Raw genomic sequence first — 24,199 nt, 5'->3', positions numbered from 1 at the left:
CTGGCCCTAAGCCCGAAATTCATGGGGTCACGCCAATATTAGACATGACCACCATGAATTTCTAATAAAGTAATTAAAAAAAACACAACACCCAGAAAAAAGTCCTTTAATTGAAATAAAGACACAATTTTTTAATGTTCTAAATTAAACCATACTTACCGTCACGCCCATTCCAGCTGAAGCCAACGATCTCCTGCAATAAAAGAAAAATAATAAAGCAACCTCATCCTTACCTTTCCATGGTTCCCAGGACCGGTCCAGCTCTGCTACATTCACATGACAGGCTGCACCGCAGCAGAACGCTGCCGTTCAGCTTGCCATGCGGCAGACACTGAGAAGCGCAGGCATGCTTGTGCTCCTCAGTGTCTGACTGTGACGGCATCCAGATGAGCCGAGATCATGTCCAATGAACTCGGCTCACCTCATGCACGTCACTGACAGCGTGGGAAAATTCTCCTGCTCCCCGCATGCGCAGTAGAAGTTTCCCACGCTGTCAGTGACGGACGTCCAGGAGGTGAGCTGAGTTCATTGTCGGCTCATCTGGATGCCGTCACAGCCAGACACTGCAGAGCGCAAGCATGCCTGCGCTTCTCAGTGTCTGCGGGATGACAGGCTGGATGGCGGCGTTCTGCTGCGGTCCAGCCTGTCATCTCGATGTAGCAGAGCTGAAGCTGTCGTGGGAGCCATGGAAAGGTAAGGATGAGGTTGGTTTATTATTTTTCTTTTATTGCAGGAGATCGTTGGCTTCAGCTGGAATGGGCGTGATGGTAAGTATGGTTTAATTTAGAACAATAAAGAATTGTGTCTTTATTTCAATTAAAGGACTTTATTCTGGGTGTTTGTGTTTTTTTTAACTTTGACTATGGGGTTAGTAATGGGGGTGTCTTATAGACGCCTCTCCATTACTAACCTGGGCTTGATGTCAGCTGGCATTATAAGCTGACATCAACCCCAACCCTATTACCCCCTGCCACCGCACCAGGGCAGCGTGGAAGAGCGAGGCTAAGTGCCAGAATTGGCGCATCCTATGAATGCGCCATTTCTGGGGCGGCTGACGGCTGGTGTTTCTAGCCTGGGAGGGGGCCAATATTCATGGCTCCCTTCCTGGGCTATTAATATCAGCCCCCAGCTGTCTGCCTAGCCTTTGCTAGCTATTAAATTAGGGGGGACCCCACGTCATTTTTTTGGGGGGGTCCCCCATTTTAATAGCTAGTAAAGACTAGGTATTCAGCTGGGGGCTGATATTAGTAGCCTGGGAAGCTCCGTGGGTATTACCCCCTTCCCAGGCTTCAAACATCTGCCCCAGCTGTCTGCTTAACCTCCGCTAGAGCCTAAAATTAAGGGGAACCCCACGCCAATTTTTTTAATAATAAATCCTTTATTTTAATACTAAATGACAAGTACAGTAACCAACACTATCACTGTACTTCATATATATGTGACTGACATGTTTCTATCTATCTAATCTATGTGTGAAGCTCTATTCTGTCTGTTATAAATTGTCGGGTACCGCTGCTGAATTGCCGGCCGGCTTTTTTAAAGAGACGGTGCATGAAAACACTATTATTTGTTTTAATAAATCCTTTACACTAAATGACAAGTACAGTAAGCAATACTGTCACTGTACTTCATATATATGTGACTGACATGTTTCTATCTATCTAATCTATGTGTGAAGCTCTATTCTTTCTATTCTAAATTGTCGGGTGCCGGCTTATGCCGCTGCTGAATTGCCGGCTTTTCATATATTGTCACAGAAGCGATGCGAACTTCCCTGCTCCGGACACAGCGCACCGCTTCTGTGACAAGTGAAAGCTGTCGGCACAGAAGCCCTGCGCTGTGTCCGGAGCTGGGAATACGCAGCGATGTGTCAGTTTCAGCACAGAAGCGCTGACTGTCTGGACCTACCGCCGCCGTATTTTAACTCCCTCCACCTTATATTAACTCCGACATGGCAGGGATACGGCCACGGCAGCTTATTAACACCCCCAGAGTATCCCCGCATGTCAATTTCTGAAAGTTTAAAAGCATTACCGGCGTATAAGACGACCCCAGACTAGACAGAAGATTTTTCAGTCTTCAAAAGTCGTCTTATACGCCGGAATATACGGTATATATATATATATATATATATATATATATATATATATATATATATATATATATATATATATAAATATATATATATATATAAATATAAATAATATAATATTGTGGAAGATCAGCTCACTTGGTTGCACATAGAGGTATACAGGAACACTGTCTCCTTAAATTCTTCCCAGATTTATTAGGCAGCATAAACCATGGGAAGTAAAACAAACACGGCCCTTTGGGCACAAAACAGGAAAAACAAAGTGGTCATACCAAACACAGTCCTTGTGGAAGTGGGGGTCCACCCACTCAGAGTGCAGCAAGTACAGGGTTCAGACTGGCACAGAACACACAAGCTCCTCTCTGGAGCTAGCTTCTCCAGACACTGAACACTCAAGGACTCAGCAGGCCGAATACTTAAACCCCAGACCACACCCTGGGGTGGAGATATGGAGAACAACCTTCCGCCCACTCTATGGTTGTTCCCATAAAAACACGCCCTTTACAAATGGTGACTTAACTCCTCCTTGCACAATACATGCTGGAGGAAACTTAATGGTTTTAATTCACTGAGGCTAATAGCCTCAGGGAAACATATCTCCCCTCCAGCACTTTACCTGTGACTTTGTCATATATATACAGTACAGACCAAAAGTTTGGACACACCTTCTCATTTAAAGATTTTTCTGTATTTTCATGACTATGAAAATTGTACATTCACACTGAAGGCATCAAAACTATGAATTAACACATGTGGAATTATATACTTAACAAAAAAGTGTGAAACAACTGAAAATATGTCTTATATTCTAGGTTCTTCAAAGTAGCCACCTTTGCTTTGATGACTGTTTGCACACTCTTGGCATTCTCTTGATGAGCTTCAAGAGGTAGTCACCGGAAATGGTCTTCCAACAATCTTGAAGGAGTTCCCAGAGATGCTTAGCACTTATTGGCCCTTTTGCCTTCACTCTGCGGTCCAGCTCACCCCAAACCATCTCGATTGGGTTCAGGTCTGGTGACTGTGGAGGCCAGGTCATCTGGCGTAGCACCCCATCACTCTCCTTTGTCAAATAGCCCTTACACAGCCTGGAGGTGTGTTTGGGGTCATTGTCCTGTTGAAAAATAAATGATGGTCCAACTAAACGCAAACCGGATGGAATAGCATGCCGCTGCAAGATGCTGTGGTAGCCATGCTGGTTCAGTATGCCTTCAGTTTTGAATAAATCCCCAACAGTGTCACCAGCAAAGCACCCCCACACAATCACACCTCCTCCTCCATGCTTCACGGTGGGAACCAGGCATGGTGAGTCCATCCGTTCACCTTTTCTGCGTCGCACAAAGACACGGTGGTTGGAACCAAAGATCTCAAATTTGGACTCATCAGACCAAACCACAGATTTCCACTGGTCTAATGTCCATTCCTTGTGTTCTTTAGCCCAAACAAGTCTCTTCTGCTTCTTGCCTGTCCTTACCAGTGGTTTCCTAGCAGCTATTTTACCATGAAGGCCTGCTGCACAAAGTCTCCTCTTAACAGTTGTTGAAGAGATGTGTCTGCTGCTAAAACTCTGTGTGGCATTGACCTGGTCTCTAATCTGAGCTGCTGTTAACCTGCGATTTCTGAGGCTGGTGACTCGTATAAACTTATCCTCAGAAGCAGAGGTGACTCTTGGTCTTCCTTTCCTGGGGTGGTCCTCATGTGAGCCAGTTTCTTTGTAGCGCTTGATGGTTTTTGCAACTGCACTTGGGGACACTTTCAAAGTTTTCCCAATTTTTTGCACTGACTGACCTTCATTTCTTAAAGTAATGATGGCCACTCATTTTTCTTTACTTAGGTGCTTTTTTCTTTCCATAATACAAATTCTAACAGTCTATTCAGTAGGACTATCAGCTGTGTATCCACCAGACTGCTGCACAACACAACTGATGGTCCCAACCCCATTTATAAGGCAAGAAATCCCACTTATTAAACCTGACAGGGCACACCTTTTGAAGTGAAAACCATTTCCGGTGACTACCTCTTGAAGCTCATCAAGCGAATGCCAAGAGTGTGCAAAGCAGTCATCAAAGCAAAAGGTGGCTACTTTGAAGAACCTAGAATATAGGACATATTTTCAGTTGTTTCACACTTTTTTGTTAAGTATATAATTCCACGTGTTAATTCATAGTTTTGATGCCTTCAGTGTGAATGTACAATTTTCATAGTCATGAAAATACAGTAAAATCTTTAAATGAGAAGGTGTGTCCAAACTTTTGGTCTGTACTGTACATATACAGGTGCATCTCACTAAATTAGAATATCATCAAAAAGTTAATTTATTTAAGCTCTTCAATCCAAAAAGTGAAACTCATATATTATATAGAGTCATTACAAACAGAGTGATCTATTTCAAGTGTTTATTTCTGTTAATGTTGATGGTTATGGCTTACAGCCAATGAAAACACAAGAGTCATTATCTCAGTAAATTAGAATACTTTATAACAACAGCTTGAAAAATGTTTTTAAAATCTGAAATGTTGGCCTACTGAAATGTATGTTCAGTAAATGCTCTCAATACTTGGTCGGGGATCCTTTTGCATCAATTACTGCATCAATGCGGCGTGGCATGGAGGCGATCAGCCTGTGGCACTGCTGAGGTGTTATGGAAGCCCAGGTTGCTTTGATATCAGCCTTCAGCTCGTCTGCATTGTTGGGTCTGGTGTCTCATCTTCTTGACAATACCCCATAGATTCTCTATGGGGTTAAGGTCAGGCGAGTTTGCTGGCCAATCAAGCACAGTGATACTGTTGTTTTTAAACCAGGTATTGGTACTTTTGGCAGTGTGGACAGGTGCCAAGTCCTGCTGGAGAATGAAATTTCCATCTCCAGAAAGCTTGATCTTTCAGGTTTCAGGGCTGCCGCTGGGCAACATTGAGTTTCAGCTCCCTCCAAAGATTTTCTATTGAGCTGGAGACTGGCTAGGCCACTACAGGACCTTGGAATGTTTCTTATGGAGCCACTCCTTTGTTGTCCTGGCTGTGTGTTTATTGTCTTGCTGCCACCTTTCAGCAAGACATTTAGATGTAGCAGAGCCAGACTCATTGCGGGACAAATGGATTATCTTCTCGTCAGACAGGTGAGGAATATGGTGTTTTTTTATTTTTCCTTTTTCCATAATAAATGGGTAAAAGAGGGAGGGTGTGCTTATTTAAATAAAGGAGTCTGTGTCATAATTTCTATTAAAGGACTTTATTCAGGCTGTGTATTATTTATAATTTGACTATGGGGTTAGTAATGGGGGCATCTTACAGATGCCTCTCCATTACTAACCCCTGGGCTTGATGTAAGCTGCCAATACAAACCTAACATCAACCCAATACTATTACCCCACTTGCCACCGCACCAGGGCAAGTGAGAAGAGCGGAGGCTAAGCGCCAGATTTGGTGCATCTTATTGATGCACATTTTTTGGGATGGCTGAGAGCAGATGTTTTTAGTCTGGGAGGGGGTCAATATCCATGGCCCCTTCCTAGCCTACGAATATCAGCCCGCAGCTGTCTGCCTAGCCTTTGCTGGTTATTAATTATAGGGGGACCGCACATAATTTTTTGGGAGGATCCCCCATTTTAATAACCAGTAAAACCTAATTATACAGCTGTGAGATGATATTAATAGCCTGGGAAGCTCCATGTGTATTACCCCCTTCCCAGGCTATAAACATCAGCCAACCCCCTCCCCCGCTGTGTGCTTTCCCTCAGTTGGTTACTAAAATTTTGGGGGACCCCAGGCCATTTTTTACTTTTATTTATTTATTAGCTAAATACATGAACATTAACTACACACGCACTGCACTAATTATAGGTCAAGGACATCTTTCTATCTATTCTATGTATATATCTATTCAAACTGTGAATATACTTTACTCGGCTGATGAAACGTTGGGTTTCCTAGGAGATGGGTGCGTAAAAATGGGACGGGCGTATGATCCGAGTGCCGTGCGATTTTTTTTTCTCGCACCCATTGACAAGTCTTGTCCGATATACACAGCTAAATTTTTCTCAGTCTGATCCGAGCTGAGAAAAAAAATCGGAGATGAGCAGGCAATCATAGAACAGAATAACATTAGTCAGAGTGCAATAGAATTTTTCTCGCAGAAGAGTATGAGCTTTAACTAGCAATATCATGCTATCTCCAGTTTACCATGTTTATCCTGCCCTGCCTCTGGCCAGTATATGCATATTCAGATCTGCTCTTCTGTGCAAGGATACTCACCAAAGGCACCTTCTGGAGTTCTGCTCCTCATAGATGTTTGCTAGACCTGGTGCTAATGCACCTAGCTGGCAGACTGCCGAGAGTCACATATGGGCCCACCACCCATGGGTTGGGGACCTCTGCACTAGATAATACACCCATGGTGCACAATGAGATATATGAGATTAACATAATGAATACAACTGCAATAAGCCTTCCAAAAAAGGTAAATCTCTTTTATACTTTACCTAACTAATGCATTATAGACTGGGTCTATGGTGAAGCCAAAATAATGGCTTTTAGACACAGGGTATTTCGGTTAATTTACCTTTTGCTCAGTTTCATTGTAAAGGGATAAAAAAACTAGTGAGGGAGTCTAAAATTGGGAACCCTCATGTTATGCTACCTTGCTATTTTTTTATGGCCTGGAAAACCCTTTATAACAAAACAAAAAAGTTAAGAACCAGTATTGTTAAAGAGAAAAGAAGGACTGTGTGAGATAAGGAGAGGATTATACTTCTGGTTTGTCTAGGACTAATTCATAAATCTTATTTCATCTAGGGCTCGCTCACACTGGCGTATAACAAGGCCAAGTGTGCTCCAATTTTTTATGGGATAGCACTCGGCCCAATGTTATCCCCTTCACCACCTTGGGATTTTCCATTTTTGCGTTTTCGTTTTTTGCTGCCATCCTTCCCAGACCTATAACTTTTCTATTTTTCAGTCAATATGGCTATATGAGGGCTTGTTTTTTGCGGGACGAGTTGTACTTTTGAACGACACCATTGATTTTACCATATAGTGTATAGCAAAATTAGAAAAAAAATCCAAATACAGTGAAATTGCGAAAAAGTGAAAGGGGGGTGATTTGAACTTTTATATATTTTTAAAAACATTTTTTTTACACTTTTTACCTGCTTCAATAGTCTCTCTATAGGAGACTTAAAGATACGATCTTCAGATCGCTTGTGCTTCAACCCTGGTGTGTTTTGCAGAAATGCTCATCTGATATAAACGCTGGCCATGGGGCAGCGCTCATAGCAGATCAGCAATGACAACCACAGAGGTCTCCTGCAGACTCTGGGTTGTCATGCCAACCTATTGGCTCTCCGCGGTCATGTGACAAGGCCGCCGATGACGCGCTTCCAGTGCGATCATGTTAAATGCCGCTGTCAGAGATTGACAGCGGCATTTAACATGTTAACACCCACGGGTGGATCGCGATTCCATCTGCGGCTGTAAGGGGCATATGACAGCTGATCAGATCAGCTGTCATGTGCCTAAAAACATGCGGGCTCGCATGAAACAGGGGGGATGACTTATGATGTACCTATATGGGGCAGTGCAGACCTGCTATTTTTCTCACGCCAATTCGTCAAGAGAAAACAATCTCAGCATGATTCTAGTGCATCCGATAATCAAATCACATGCAACCATACAAGTCTATGGGTGCGTGTGAAACATCGGACTGCACTTGGATGTCATCTCATGCGGGAGAATCGGATCACACTAAGGTGACACTCGGATCAGACTCTGACAGAGTTTGATCCGAGTGTCATTAGCACAACTGGCCCAATTCTCTCGCATGAGAGAATTTACACAGTTGTGTAAGCGATCCCAAGAGTGAAGACTGCAAAAGTTGACCATGTAGTAACTACCTACGATGTACAAGTGTTGGAGGCACATCAATTTATTTATTAATTTATTGTATTCACTTATATAGCGTCATTAATTCCATAGCGTTTTACAGACATTATCGTCACTGTTCCCATTGGGGCTCACAATCTAGATTCCCTATCAGTATGTCTTTGGAGTGTGGGAGGAAACCGGAGAACCCGGAGGAAACTCACGCAAAAACGGGGAGAACATAAAAACTCCTTGCAGATGTTGTTCCTTGGTGGGGTTTGAACCCAGGACCCCAACGCTGCAAGGCTGCAGTGCTAACCAGTGAGCCACCGTGCTGCCATAAATAAACTTACATTACAATTAAACTTGTTTCAATATGAAAAAACACACCAAAATAGGGCAACAGTGTTTACCTGCCCAGATCTAAGAACTAATGCACTCAGGATGCAGCAAACCCATATAACAAAGACTGCGGCAACACAGGTGCAAAATACTGATGAGACAATCACTCACAACCTACCCAGTTCATGGAGGGGGTGATTGCTTAGTAGATAGTACTGGGCAGCCCGCTTAATTGAATAGTATTGGTGTCACTAATTGGCTGTAAGCCAGATGCTGTGCACTACCCAGGTGTGAACAGCGCCCTATACAAGCCATCTTTGTGTGCAATTTTAATGCTAAGCAATCACCCCCTCCATGAACTGGGTAGGTTTTGAGAGATTGTCTCATCAGTATTTTGCACCTGTGTTGCCGCCGTCTTTGTTATATGGGTTTGCTGCATCCGGAGTGCATTAGTTCTTAGATTTGAGCAGGTAAACACTGTTGCCCTATTTTTGGTGCGTTTTTAATTGATTTTTGGGGGATTTTTTATTCTTCTTATTGTGGCTTTGCTTCTAGGTTGTTTCAATATGAGAAAACAACGACTCTTTCTCTCCACAGTGCTTTCCTTCAGTAACAATAAAATGACTGTATTTTGGATATGCTATTAAATGTTATATAGACTCAAACTCCCTGCACGCAGTTTCCCAGCAATTAACCACTGCATATACTATTGTAGTTGCACCAGCCATTTTACAGTATTGCATCACACACAAGGTTCAAAATCATATATCTGATCGCTTGTAAGGGGAAAACCATATCAGTAGGTCATATGTTTGACACCACCTTTCATATGTGAAAACATTTCCATATTCCATAAAGGAGCAGATATCCATTCTGAAGAAATAGTAAAGGCTATGGCAGATCAGCAGTAGATGATGTCACATGACTGCTGCAGCCAATGTCACAAGACATAGCAGCACTTCCATTGCTGGAATGGCACCGCTAAGAGAAGTGAGTACAGATTGTTTTAATACCCCCGAGGGTGGTTTGCATGTTAATGACCAGGCCAATTTTTTACAATTCTGACCACTGTCACTTTATCAGGTAAGAACTCTGGAACGCTTCAACAGATCCCGCTGATTCTGAAACTGATTTTTGGTGACATATTGCACTTCATGATAGTGGTAAAATTTCTTTGATATGACTTGCATTTATTTGAGAAAAAAAATCGGAAATTTGGGGAAAATACGCCATTTTCAAACTTTGAATTGTCATGCCCTTAAATTAGAGAGATGTGTCACGCAAAATAGTTAATAAATAACATCTCCTACATGTCTACTTTACATCAGCACAATTTTGGAACCAAAATGTTTTTTTGTTAGGAAGTTATAAGGGTTAAAAGTTGTCCAGCAATTTCTCGTTTTTCCGACAAAATTTACAAAACCATTTTTTTTTTCACGTTTGAAGTGAATTTGAGGGTTTTTATGTCAGAAAATACCCAGAAGTGACACCATTCTAAAAACTGCACCCCTCAAGGTGCTCAAAACCACATTCAAGAAGTTTATTAACCGTTCAAGTGCTTCACAGGAATTTTTGGAATGTGGAAGAAAAAAATGAACATTTAACTTTTTTGCACAAAAATCTTACTTTAGACCCAAATTTTTTTACTTTCGCAAGGGTAACAGGAAAAAATGGACCCCAAAATTTGTTGTGCAATTTTTCCTGAGCACGCCAATACCCCATATGTGGGGGAAAACCACTATTTGGGTGCATGGCAGGGCTCGGAAGGGAAGGAGCGACATTTGACTTTTTGAATGTAAAATTTGCTTGATTAATTAGCGGACGCCATGTTGCGTTTGGAGAGCCCCTGATGTGCCTAAACAGTGGAAACCCCCCACAAGTGACACCATTTTGGAAACTAGACCCCTCAGGCAACTTTTCTAGATCTGTGGTGAGCACCTTGAACCCCTAGACCCCCAGGTGCTTCACAGAAGTTTATACCATGGAGCTGTGAAAATAAAAAAATCAAACTTTTTCCACAAAAATGATCTTTTAGCCCCAAATGTTTTATTTTCACAAGGGTAAGAGGAGAAAATGGACCCCAAAACCTGTTGTGCTCTTTCTCCTGAGAACGCCGATACCCCATATGTGGGGAAAATACATTGTTTGGGCGCACGGCAGGGTTCAGAAGGGAAGGAGCACTGTAGGACTTTTTGACTGCAAAATTCGCTGGAATCGAGAGCGGATGCCATGTCGTGTTTGGAGAGACACTGATGCGCCTAAATAGTGGAAACCCCTCTACAAGTGACCCCATTTTGGAAACTAGACCTCTCAAGGATTTTATCAATGGGTATAGTGAACATTTTGAACTCAGAGGTACGACGCAGAATTTGATAACATTAGGTCATCATATTGAATAAGTTGTCATTAGTCTTGAGTGCAAGTGCTTGCTACTTGAGTTTGCATCGGGTACTCAGGTATGAAACATGCATTGCGTGTGCTCGAGTGACATGCTCGAGTCCCCACCCCGCATGTTTTACGGTTGTTAGACACCCGAAAAAAAACATGCAGGGATCGCTCGTGCATGGCAGGCAATCCCCGTGAGTTTTTTTTGGTCCCAAAGAATATGGGGCGAAGACTCAAGAATGTCACTCGAGCACCCGCAATACTCGGTGCATACCCGAGCACCCGATGCAAACTCAAGTAGCGAACACTTGCGCTCAATACTAGTCGCCATATCGTCATCATTTTTTTCTTTACTTTTGAAAAAATCCCAACTCCAACACAACCCTAACCCTAGCGCAACCCTAACCCTAGCGCAACCCTAACCCTAGCGCAACCCTAACCCTAACCATAGCACAATCTTAACTCTAACACAAGCCTAACCTTAGACTTTATATTTGACGCCGTTCCTCGTATAAGTGATTAGACGACTTTATTCTTCGGGTCGGTGCGATTACAGCGATGCCAAATTCGGGTTTTTATGACTGACAGCTGTCACATACTAAAAGACGCTTTTTTTTTTTTGCAAAGACTAGTTATTGCATCGCCATATTTTGAGAGCTATAATTTTTCCATATTTCAACCAACAGAATCATGTGAAGGCTTGTTTTTTTGCGGGACGAGTTGACGTTTTTATTGGTACCATATTCAGGCACGTGATATTTTTTGATTGGTTTCTATTCCGATTTTTGGGAGGCAGAATAAACAAAAACCAACAATTCAGGAATTGTTTTTCCTTTTTTTTTTTTTTTTTTTATGCCATTCCGCGTGTGGTAAAATTGATAAGGTAGCTTTATTCTTTGGGTCAGTACGTTTACAGCAGTACCACATTTATATTTGTTTATGTTTTGGCGCTTTAACACAATAAAAACTATTTTATAGAAAACTTTTTTTTTTCATTGCTTTATTCTGAAAGCTATAACTTTTTTATTTTTTGGCTGATGGAGCTGTATTGCGGCTTGTTTTTTTGCGGGACAAGATGACGTTTTCAGCGGTACCATTTTTATTTACATTCGTCTTTTTGATCACATTTTATTCAATTTTTTGCTTGGCAATATGATGATAAAGAATCGTTTTTTGCTTTATTGTTTATCTTATTTTTTTTACCGTGTTCACTAAAGGGGTTAACTAGTGGGACAGATTTATAGGTCAGGTCATTCCTGAAGCGGCGATACCAAATATGTGTACTTTTATTGTTTTTTTTCAGAATTATATTTATTCCATGGGGGGATTATTTTTTCCATTTTTAAAAAAATATTTTTACAATTTATTTATTTTTTCCCCTTTCTGACATTTTTTGAACTTTTACACTATGGGACTTTCACTTATTGCAGTCTGATTGCCTGTATAGCATAGAGATGCAACAGCATCTCTACAGTATGTTATACAGCCTGTCAGAACTGCACAGGCAGAAGTTACTTTGATCGCGCACTGCGCATGATCAAAGTAACTTCCTGCTGTCTGGTGACCCGAATGTTGTCATGACGACATCGGGTCACCATGACAACCACCGGGACCCGGCACAGTCATCGCGGGATGCAGGAGAGGAGGTAAGCATTCAGGGAGCAAGGAAAGGGACCGCTTACCTCCCCCTACTCCCAGAATGTTGAGATCGACTTCGATCGCAGCATTTCAGGGTTAATGTGCAGGGAGCGGTGCGGGACCGCTCCATGTACATAGCACCGGATGTCAACTGTGATAATTAGCTGACACCCGGCGGCGATCACGCCCGCACAGTCTATGTGTGGGCCTGATCGCCGGTCAGTAATAGTACGACGTACTATTACTGACCACGTCAGAAAAACATTAATAAATTACGTAGGGGTTGTCCAGTAGTGGAAATCCCCTTTAATATTTACCACCTTTCACATGAAAAGGGGCTCACAAGTTAATAATTGTTGGGGTCTGCTGTAGAGAATGGACTAAGATATCTTATAGCGTCAGTGTTTTTTTTTAAATTTTACTGCTGGAGTGGTATCACTAATGTCTGTTCCCTGCCCGTAGTAAAATATTTATCAGCTGCCATCTTCTTCTGTTCTTGGCGCCACTCCACTAGTCTTCTGCAGGTTGTGACCTTCTGGATCGCTCCAGTGGGTATCCAGAAGTCACAACTTAATGTAAGTCTTTGGTAGCCAGAACGAGGCTCTTAGACTTGTTTTGAGAGCTTGTGACCGTTGGCTCTGACTTCCAGTCAGTCAGAAGTTGCTGTCACAAGATGGTGACATGGGATTGGAGAGGCGCCGGGAAAAGTTAAACACAGCGACTACTGAGCATAATACTAGGGTAAGGGACTTTAGATTAGTAGTACCACTCCAGTGCTGCAATAAAAAAACGCTCAAGTGTTGTTTTATATACCAACAGTACAATTAGAGTATTGCTTCCAAAATAATGGCAAGACAAGTTCTCAATGCAGCAATGTGGCATCAGTACTCTAGGACAATACCCACGACTGAGCCATCAGCATCTCTGCTATACAAACACCAATACTTGTTCTCCTGCAGCCATGGGCGAGATACTAAGCATGTACAGACTATAAGAAGTCAGTGAACCGCCACATGGGCACCATACCCGTGCAGACACCTGTAAAATAAACTATGTAGACTGTGGGGAAGGAAGCCATGGAAACGTTGGCATTCGACAGCACAAATGGCAACTTTTTCCAGGTTCAATTAAACTTTTTTAACAATTAAAATATCTTAGAAGCAATTTACAATACACCATATACACAAATATAAATACAGTACAAAGTGTGATACCCTTCATTTGTGCTTAGAGTATTTTAGAACCAAAAGTATGACTGATGGTTGCACATTTCCATGACCAAGGTAACATTTTTCTTGTTGGCAAAACAGAGATTGAGAACTTTGTGTTATTATGATCTTTAAAAAGTAAGTTTAAAAGTCCTGTGTGAATAGATCTGTAGTGTGTATGCATGACCTTCACTACTATGGGAACGGTAATGTACATGGGTGACCACCCTTCCCTAGACATGCATGTGCCCTACCACTCCATTTATATGGGGAACATGGGACTTCCTTTATCCTGATTGGTGAGAGTCCGCCCAGTGGTCAGACATCCACCAATATATTTATTTATAACCTATCCTATGGATTGGTGACAAATGTCGTAGGTGGGAGAACCGATTTAGTCTTTATTAGAAACATATTGATACCTACAATATTTCTGTAATTATGCAATATTAACATTTCATTAATTGCACAATAAAAACATATTTGGCTTCATAAGCCACACAAAAGGAATAAAAAAACCTGACGCATAGTAACAACAGTACATTTCCTCACGCTATGATGTCACAACATATTGCTAAATCATAAAACCACTCAATGTGAAACTGCCGTATTCGTGGAAATACTCTTCAAAACACTTTCCAAGAGCCCTCTATGACCGTCTCTTGAACCTTTTAGGAATCATAGGGACTTGAGGGCCACTGCAATATTTAGGAAGACTACAGAAAAGCATAGTTCAGTGGGACCATTAAATGTGGGTCATCCATTTTTCTTAAAGGGAATCTATCAGCAGTTGTTTTCACTGTAATCTGAGAGCTGCATGATGGACGGGCAGAGAGCCTGATTCCAGCAATATATCACTTACTGGGCTGATTGTTGTAGCTTTGAAAGAATTCCTGTTTTCCCTGCAGTAGATGTAGCAGTGGTCAGAATGCTGAGCTCTATATAACCCAACCCCCGCGCCTGATCGACCGCTTCCTTTGTGCACTGTGCATTGTCAGCAAGCTGCTAATCAGTGGTGGGGGTTGGCTTAACAAGATTAGCTGGACTGTCTTGTATGCAACACCTACTTCTGCAGTGATAATTTCCTGCTGATAAAACACTGATTCTATTGAAACTTAAGTAAGCTTCTGAGCAAATGACATCAGGTGGAATTAGGCTCTCTACCCCTACATTATGCTGTTCTCAGATTAAATAGCATAAACCTTCTGATAGATTGCCTTTAAAAAGTATGATATTAAAAAGTCTATTAATCTTCATGAACAAGAACGATGAAACAGAAGTATGGAAATCATCTTCAAAATCACAACACAGCAAAAGGTAAGAAGAAGGTATACAGCAGTGTTCTCATTAAAGACTCTTGAAAAGCACATTTTCTGTAAGAACGGATTTTTAAAGGGGTTGTCCCACCAACAAAGTACATTTTAATTAATAGATCTTGGAATAATAAGTTCCACAATTGGATGTGTTTAAATAAAATGTTCCTGTGCTGAGATAATCTTATAAATGTGCCCCTGCTGTGTACTGTGTAATGGCTGTGTCTGACCGTACAGGAACATGGTCTGATCATACCACAGCTCTTGGGCAGGGAGGAAGCAAGAGAGTATACAGACATTACAGCTGATTCTTTCTGTGAGGCAAAACATTTCACTACCTAATATAATAATCTTTTTATTTAAATAGCACCAACATATTCCACAGCAGTTTACAATTCAGACATTTTACAGACATTATTGGCACTGGGGCTCACAATCTAGATTCCCTATCGGTATGTCTTTGGAGTGTGGGAAGAAACCGGAGAACCCAGAGAAAACCCATGCAAACACGGGGAGAACCCAGGACCCTAGTGCTGCAAGGCTGCCGTGCTAACCACTGAGCCACTGTGCTGCTCTTTTCAAGCAACGTTTTACCTGAAACAAAGAAAGAATCAGCTGTGATCCGGTGCTGTAATGTCTGTATACTCTTTTGCTTCCTCCCTGCTCAGGAGATGTGGTATGATCAGACCATGTTCCTGTACGGTCAGACACAGCCATTACACAGTACACAGCAGGGGAACATTTATAAGATTATCTCAGCACAAGAATGTTTTTTTGAAAAACATCCAATTGTAGGACGTATTATTATTCCAAGATCTATTGATTAAAATGTTGATTAAAATTAACTTTGTTCATGAGAAAAGCTCATTAATTCCACCATTAATTCTCCATAACGGCACATAAGAGAAATACCAATACCAGAGAACACAAGAGAATTATCTGAAAACATTGAGGGAGAGTGCAAGACTGAAGGACTCCATGTCTAAAAGCCATTGTTTGCTCCAGTCTATAATTCTTCAATAGAGTATATAAGGGATGCTTACCTTTATTAGAAGGTTGATTGCAGTATGATGCCAAGATTATATTGTGGGATCTGTGGAAGTCGTTTACACTTTACACTTACCAGATCTTTCAAAATTATTATAAAAAAAAATTGTACACCTTGTCGGGGTGGGATGGCTTTTAGGCACTTTTGATCAAATGGTGTCAACTAGAGTAAGTATCCTATGTTTTTTACATGTATTTCTACTACTCTTCTACTTACTGCAGGGTATTTATTCATAGTTTTTATTCTAGGTTTTATAAAAAAGTGACTTGTGTTTACTTATTTGGTGATACCTATGGCAATCAAGAACTTGGATCAAGAAGTGGACGGGGGATGAAACTTTGAACTTGTATGCCCTGTTTTTCTAGGATTGAAATTCTATCTGGGAACAAATTTGAAATACTTGGTCTAAAGAAGTCTCTATATTACTGTTAAACATAATAAAAAAACAACTTGAAACATCTAAAAAAACAAATCCCGAAACTTTACAGTTTCCACTCTAGCCACTAATCCTCATAATAGGATGATACTTCATGTTCTGATAATCACTTTTTTTTGCAATTCTATTAATTTCTGTCAAGGGAAAAAATATCGCCAGTCCTTTTATTCATGGACAATAAATAGAAAAAAAAACAAACATACAAAATAATATTTTTCATGAATTAACATCTGGTTTATTAGTGAAAAACATGAGAAAAACATTTCCTTTAATAAAGAATAAGCAAAAAGTGAAGTTTGACTTTGTCGAGGATTCATTTGATTATTTTGCCATTCACTTTTTTATAAAATGGGAAAACTATGAGGTGCGATGTTACAGCTAGTTAAATTTGGTTGGTAAAGCCGACTTCACATACCACCATGGTACACACAGACTATGGCTGTCATGTGCTACCACTATTTCTGAGACTGTGCAGGACTAAAGTTCAACACCAAGCAAAATACAGACTGGTGTAAATGTAAGTGAATGGAACAGCAATTATTAATTTCACTTACTGTATTTCTTTCCATGGATGTTTAAGGGAGATATTTTGAAGAGACATTGATTCCTGTGGAACTGGCATTGAGGCTACATTTAAACCCACCACTTCAGTTGGTGTCTTCACGGGAGGCAAAAATTCAACATCTAATGAAAAAAAAATATTTTTGAGATTATTGGACCACACAAATAAAAAATTAAACATATATTCTAAATTACAAAGTTTAACACCTAGACCCCCCAGCCTGTTTTCACCTTCCTGACCAAGCCAAATTTTACAATTCTGAACAGCGTCACTTTATGAGGTTATAAATCTGGAAAGATTCAATGTATGTCTGAGACTACTTTTTCGTGACCAAACTGGACACATTAGCATCACCTGCCTGGAGAGGCAAAAGAGGAACCCCACATCCGAGGCCCAGGGGCCTAAAGTGGCAGTCCTTTTTGTGGGTGGAGCGGTTGGGACAGCCCGTGAAAAGTTGGAACTTGTTACAGTAGGCAACACCGTCACTGTGGGGCTCAAGGACACTGGCGCAGAACGTACCCTCAACCCTCCTGAATTTGTGTCTAATGAAGAACTTATTCCTGGGAAGACCATGACTGTCACCGGGAATGGGGGTGTTCGCCAACCATTACAGATGATTTTCCTAGACTGAGGAGCAGGGAGGGATTAAAGGAAGTTGGGTGTCCGAGAACCTCCTCACAAATGGTTTATTGGGGACCGATCTGGGACGGTTGGTTGCTCAATAAGTTCCTGACTACCCTCCCAGATCTGGCGTTTCAAGTGATTCAAATTTCGATAACTTGAATGTCGATGTTATGCATGATGACAATGTGTTTAGTTGTACAGGAGAACTCAGCCATGTTACGCTGCAGAGTGATGTTGCTAAGGATCCCCTAAAAAAAGCGAGAATCAGTGCTAAGGGCGATGGGAACAGGCACGGGAATCATGAAGTAGGTGGTCCCGTGCAGATGACCAGTGTCACCACGGACTGTGACATGGTCGGTGGTAGCTGCCCCATGATTAGCACTGGTCCTGAGGTATCAGGGGAGGCTGGGACAGTGTTACCCACAGCCTGTCAGGGTGATGGAAAAGTGGTACCCCTAGCCTGTCAGGGTAATGGGAAAGTGTTATCCACAGCTTGTCAGGATTGTGGGAAAGTGTGTCCCACAGCCTGTCTGGGTGAGGGTAAAATGCTATCCACAGCCTGTCAGGGTGATGGGAAAGTGTTATCCACAGCTTGTCAGGATGGTGGGAAAGTGTGTCCCACAGCTTGTCAAAGTGAGGGAAAAGCGTTACCCACAGCCTGTCAGGGTGATGAGAAAGTATTATTTACATCCTGTCAGGGTGATGGGAAAAGCAACACTTTCCTCGGACAGACAGCCTACATAGCCACTGTCACCTGCAGTCAGAGTGCCCAGAATGCAGGTAATGTGCTGCCTTCTAGACCCTCATCATCCAGCAGGATAAGAGAACCAGTTACTGAACCAGAGCAGGTCCCAGAGGGTTCCTGTAAGCTTGGGGCCTTAATGTTGCTTCAGGCTACCTCTAGCCAGGAGTTGCAGACTACACTATCCATAGATGCCAGTCTTGGCGCTGAGTGACCTGAGAAGCCCATATCTGAGTCCAAGAAGGGGAGAGTACTGCGGAATCCAGGGAAGTTGTGACGTGAGGTGGGCTTGGTAGACTATCTATAAATCAGTCTCCCATGCCACCTCTAAAAGGGGGAGGTGTTGTAGAGAAAAATTACAAAATCCATAAAGACATCTGCGGAGAGGGGACATATCACCCTCACATTGAACATATGGTATTAGTTATAACTGGTGAAGTGAGAAAGAGCTGACACTTCAAACTCTATTGAAGTAGGACCTTCTGCCGTGAACAAGTAATTACAACAGGAGATCTGCTGAAAACCCACCACCAAGTCTAGGATTCGTATGCTCAGAGGCGGAGAAATACAGGGGCTTCCTCTGTTCAAATAAATTATCTCAGACACTCTGGAGCCAGTGGTCAGTGATGAATATTGGGGTTTGCATCGATCCGATATTTATGGGAGATATATTTTCGTCGTCGTAGGGAAGGGACGAACATAACGCATTCACTCACATCACCGTAAGGCCAGCTAAACACCTCCAACTTAATATCGCGGGATGATGCTATCCATGCAATGTTTCATCTCTATAGAAAGGTAAAATCGTGATGGAAAACATGACAACAATATCTTCAACCTGGGACCTCCAGGGGCGAAGATACCCTAAAGTTGGGGATCTCATAATCTTCTAAAGACCTAGCACATCACACGACCAGCCCCCCCAAATGAGCTAACCAAGGGGAGGTATGTGGACGTATCCTTGATATAATAAAAATCAGAGTTTGGGTTTTTGTCATTTGTTAGTTCTGGAAGATACAGTACTCTGTGGTTCTGTCCGTTGCGCTAAGAAGTTGTTCTAAGGAGTGATTCCCTCCGCTAAGCTCTGAACCATTTCTGTGACACATGTTTAGTACTTATTCTTTTGTTTTTCCTTTTATTACATATGAGTGTATATACCGTATTGTTTTGCTCCCATTTTGTAACATCTTTGTATATTTTTTATGCCTACCTTTCCGGATTAAACGATTGGTGGTAGCAGCTAGTTCCTTTTGTTATTGTGGAGTTGGTAGTGACTGTACTGGGGTATATGTATGTCATTTAGATGTTTTTGGTTGTCATTAAGATTTAAAAAGAGAAAACACAGTAGTTTGACAATAAATGGCTTCACCCAACCAATAACCATGAGTGGAGAAAAAGTTTTTTTGTTATCATTCATATTCTCTGAAACAAGGCCAAGAAAGGAAAAATTCTGTCGGGGTATGTAAACTTTTGAGCACAAAAATATATATACATACACACACATGTATATTTTATGTTCATTCCATGCATTGGAATGGGAGGTGTGCATACCATACGCTCACTGTGAGTTCCCCAGTAACTGGCCTAGTAGTGGAAGCAGCCGCATCCTCGTCTATCCCTCGTCAGTCAATTGTGTAATTGTCCTGACAATTGGAGACAACAGAGTTGCGTCCCCCTGATAATACTGTATCTTGTACCTACCTGCATTGTGAAGATTGCTTTCAATATCAAGAAGATCTGAAGACATAATCATGCCAGTATGGATTTTTGACACATTGTTATAGTTTTCCCATCTCTTTCGCTGCAGTTGCTGTAACCAGTACATCTTGGCATGATTATTAATTGCCTTAGTGAAAATACAAACATGATTAAAGAGACAGCAATCTCAAATTGTCATAATTCACTAACAGTCTGTATTTTCCTAACAGGTCTGAATGGCAGGCAAGGGGAAATTTGAAACCTTTTGAAACCTGTAGGTTTTATGAGGGCATGTACAAGTAGAAAAATATAATATTCAGTAATATATATATATATATATATATATATATAAATACATATTTTGTCACCTCCCCTGTCCTTACGCACCTCCTTTGCTGATCATGAGGTTCCAGCTACTGGAAATTATATGCACATTTCCCATACAAAGTCACTGAGCTGCTTTATTTCTGTTCTACGTGTGTTTTACTTTCAATTGAATTAGGAAAAAGTGTAGTAAAATAGTCACATACCTTTAGGATATATGGTTTTGTTGGTGTTTTAATTTCAAATATTCCCTCTTCAGCATCCATGCTAAAATGAAAAGTGGCGGCATGAAGATCTATACTCCCAAGTGGACAAACATCTGTAGCCGTCCTATAGTAGAGCAGATGGCACTTCTTATCATCGTAGCAAAAGAAGCGGTACTTCCAAGCTTTCAGGGGCCCTTTCATTCCTAGCTTATAAAGATATCCACAGAGCTTTTTTGTTTTTTCTCCTTCACCTTCTTTACTTGGAGTAATGGAAGGAACATCAGCAATAGCATCTGTGGTATGTCCGTCGTAATGTAGATCAGTTTCAGTTGCCTCATCATTTAAAGCTTTGTTTGGAGCTCCAGTTTCTGGAAGTGTTTCCTCGTGGAAATCAGCTACCTTGTCATTTCCATCCTCTTCATTCATCTTTCCACAAAAATAGAGTCCTGAAAAAAAAGAAAAATCCAATAATTGGATGCGCCTATGTGAGTTAAGTTAAATGCGAACCTATTTATCCCTTACTTTAGATGAATGACAAGAATGAGATCAAGCAATAATCCAATAATTTTTGAACAGATATAAACAGAGAGCATCACCAGACTCTCTTAATTGCACATATTGAGTAAACGAAGGATCGGCAATGTGTGATTTTAACATGCCCGATAAAGAGCAAAAATGTGTCCATGTGACAAATAAGCAATTGCCAGAGATGTCTAACAATGACTTGTCTCCCTCATTGAAAAAGCGTGCACCATTTGTCGAGCGTGCATGTTGAGACTATTGAAATCAGCTGAATGATAAAGTCACTGCGTAAGGCTGGGTGTAAAGCCACGTCAAGCTACAATACATGTACATATACAGGTGCATCTCACTAAATTAGAATATCATCAAAAAGTTAATTTATTTTAGTTCTTCAATACAAAAAGTGAAACTCATATATTATATAGAGTCATTACAAACAGAATGATCTATTTCAAGTGTTTATTTCTGTTAATGTCAATGATTATGGCTTACAGCCAATGAAAACATAAAAGTCATTATCGCAGTAAATTAGAATACTTTATAACAACAGCTTGAAAAATGTTTTTAAAATCTGAAATGTTGGCCTACTGAAATGTATGTTCAGTAAATGCACTCAATACTTGGCGGGGCTCCTTTTGCATCAACTACTGCATCAATGCGTTGTAGCATGGAGGAGATCAGCCTGTGGCACTGCTGAGGTGTTATGGAAGCCCAGGTTGCTTTGATAGCAGCCTTCAGCTCGTCTGCATTGTTGGGTCTGGTGTCTCATCTTCTTGACAATACCCCATAGATTCTCTATGGGGTTAGGGTCAGGCGAGTTTACTGGCCAATCAAGCACAGTGATACTGTTGTTTATAAACCAGGTATTGGTACTTTTGGCAGTGTGGACAGGTGCCAAGTCCTGCTGGAGAATGAAATTTCCATCTCCAAAAAGCTTGTCGGCAGAGGGAAGCATGAAGTGCTCTAAAATTTCCTGGTAGACGGCTGCGCTGACTTTGGTCTTGATAAAACACAGTGGACCTACACCAGCAGATGACATGGCTCCCCAAACCATCACTGATTGTGGAAACTTCACACTAGACCTCAAACAGCTTGGATTGTGTGCCTCTCCACTCTTCCTCCAGACTCTGGGACTTTGTGGAGTGTGTCAATGACTGCCTTCTGGACATCTGTCAAGTCAGCAGTCTTCCCAATGATTGTGGAGCCTACTGAAACAGACTAAGGGACCTTTTTAGGAAGCCTTTGCAGGTGTTTTTTGTTAATTATTCTACTTTACTGAGATAATGACTTTTGTGTTTTCATTGGCTGTAAGCCATAATCATCAACATTAACAGAAATAAACACTTGAAATAGATCACTCTGTTTGTAATGACTCTATATAATATGTGAGTTTCACTTTTTGTATTGAAGAACTGAAATAAATTAACTTTTTGATGATATTCTAATTCAGTGAGATGCACCTGTATGTGTGGCTGATTAGTGGGGGTACCAGATGTTGATCCACCACAATATCTAAGTCACGAACACCCCTTCCAGATGTGCGACGTATATGTAAGTCACACGTTGGGAGTTGGAGTATGGGGCAGGCTGACTAGCCATATACGACAGGTGCTGGCTGGGCTATACAGCCGACATCTGCTCCTAACAGCAGTGATTGGTGTTAGCTCCAATTGCTACTGTTTAAAGAAGACCAGTCACAAGTGACCTGTTTTTGCTCATATTTTATTCTTGCTACTCCCTGATTATTCAGAGTCTTTTTTGTTTCCCATACTGTTCCAGAGATATGGGCCTTTTTATTTAGTTCTAATTTTGATGGTCATTACCAAGGGGGTGTTGCTCACAAGTTAATAGTGCAGAGCAGCTTGAGGACAAACCCAATGAGAATCAGTGATCCATGCCCCCCTGGCAGAGATCTTAAAGATTAGCACTAAATAAAAAGGCCCGTATCTCTGGAACCATATGGCGGATTTAAAGTTAGAAAATAAAACATGGCAAACTCAGGGGAGCAGTGGGAATAAAATGAACAAAAACTGGCCACTTTTGTCCTGGTGACAGGTCTTCTTTAACCCCTTGCTTCTGCAGCCAATTTTTGTTTTTACATTTGCATTTTTCCTCCCCCTTCTTCCCATAGTGAGAGCTAGTGTTTTGCAGGAAGTGTTGTAGTTTTGAATGACACCATCCATTTTACCACACAATATAATACACTGCTAAAAAAAAATAAAGGGAACACTTAAACAACAGAATATAACTCGAGGTAAATAAAACTTCTGTGAAATCAAACTGTCCACTTAGGAAGCAACACTGATTGACAATCAATTTCACATGCTGTTGTGCAAATGGAATAGACAATAGATGGAAATTATTGGCAATTATCAAGACACACTCAATGAAGGAGTGGTTCTGCAGGTGGGGACCACAGACCACATCTCAGTACCAATGCTTTCTGGCTGATATTTTGGTCACTTTTGAATGTTGGTTGTGCTTTCACACTCGTGGTAGCATGAGACGGACTCTACAACCCACAGAAGTTGCTCAGGTAGTGCAGCTCATCCAGGATGGCACATCAATGCGAGATGTGGCAAGAAGATTTGCTGTGTCTGTCAGCGCAGTGTCCAGAGGCTGGAGGCGCTACCAGGAGACAGGCCAGTACACCAGGAGATGTGGAGGGGGCCGTAGGAGGGCAACAACCCAGCAGCAGGACCGCTACCTCCGCTTTTGTGCAAGGAGGAACAGGAGGAGCACTGCCAGAGCCCTGCAAAATGACCTCCAGCAGGCCACAAATGTGCATGTGTCTGCACAAACAGTTAGAAACCGACTCCATGAGGGTGGTATGAGGGCCCGACGTCCACAGATGGGGGTTGTGCTCACAGCCCAACACAGTGCAGGACGCTTGCCATTTGCCACAGAACACCAGGATTGGCAAAGTCGCCACTAGCGCCCTGTGCTCTTCACAGATGAAAGCAGATTCACACTGAGCACAAGTGACAGACGTGACAGAGTCTGGAGACGCCGTGGAGAGCGATCTGCTGCCTGCAACATCCTTCAGCATGACCGGTTTGGCAGTGAGTCAGTAATGGTGTGGGGTGGCATTTCTTTGGAGACCCTCCATGTGCTCGCCAGAGGTAGCCTGACTGCCATTAGGTACCCAGATGAGATCCCCAGACCCCTTGTGAGACCATATGCTGGTGCGGTTGGCCCTGGGTTCCT

General features: G+C 41.7%; 1 protein-coding gene across 4 annotated transcripts in view; it reads right to left on the bottom strand.

The window, feature by feature from the left end:
* TBC1D2 (TBC1 domain family member 2) overlaps positions 1-24,199 on the bottom strand; it is a 105,071-nt gene that overhangs the window by 56,435 nt on the left and 24,437 nt on the right. For all 4 annotated transcript variants that reach the window (XM_073636920.1, XM_073636921.1, XM_073636923.1 and 1 more), the window contains 3 exons: positions 20,471-20,916; positions 19,944-20,088; positions 16,869-16,998 (listed from right to left, as the gene is read on the bottom strand). In XM_073636920.1, coding sequence (XP_073493021.1) covers positions 16,869-16,998; positions 19,944-20,088; positions 20,471-20,916 — 721 coding nt within the window. The remainder of the gene's footprint in view (positions 1-16,868; positions 16,999-19,943; positions 20,089-20,470; positions 20,917-24,199) is intronic.

The sequence above is a fragment of the Phyllobates terribilis genome, unplaced genomic scaffold (assembly GCF_046119375.1).
Source record: "Phyllobates terribilis strain yellow unplaced genomic scaffold, ASM4611937v1 Scaffold_1__5_contigs__length_1240528914, whole genome shotgun sequence".
NCBI classification, from domain to species: domain Eukaryota; kingdom Metazoa; phylum Chordata; class Amphibia; order Anura; family Dendrobatidae; genus Phyllobates; species Phyllobates terribilis.
The sequence above is the reverse complement of the archived record's forward strand: the minus strand, read 5'-3'. Positions and strand labels throughout refer to the sequence as shown.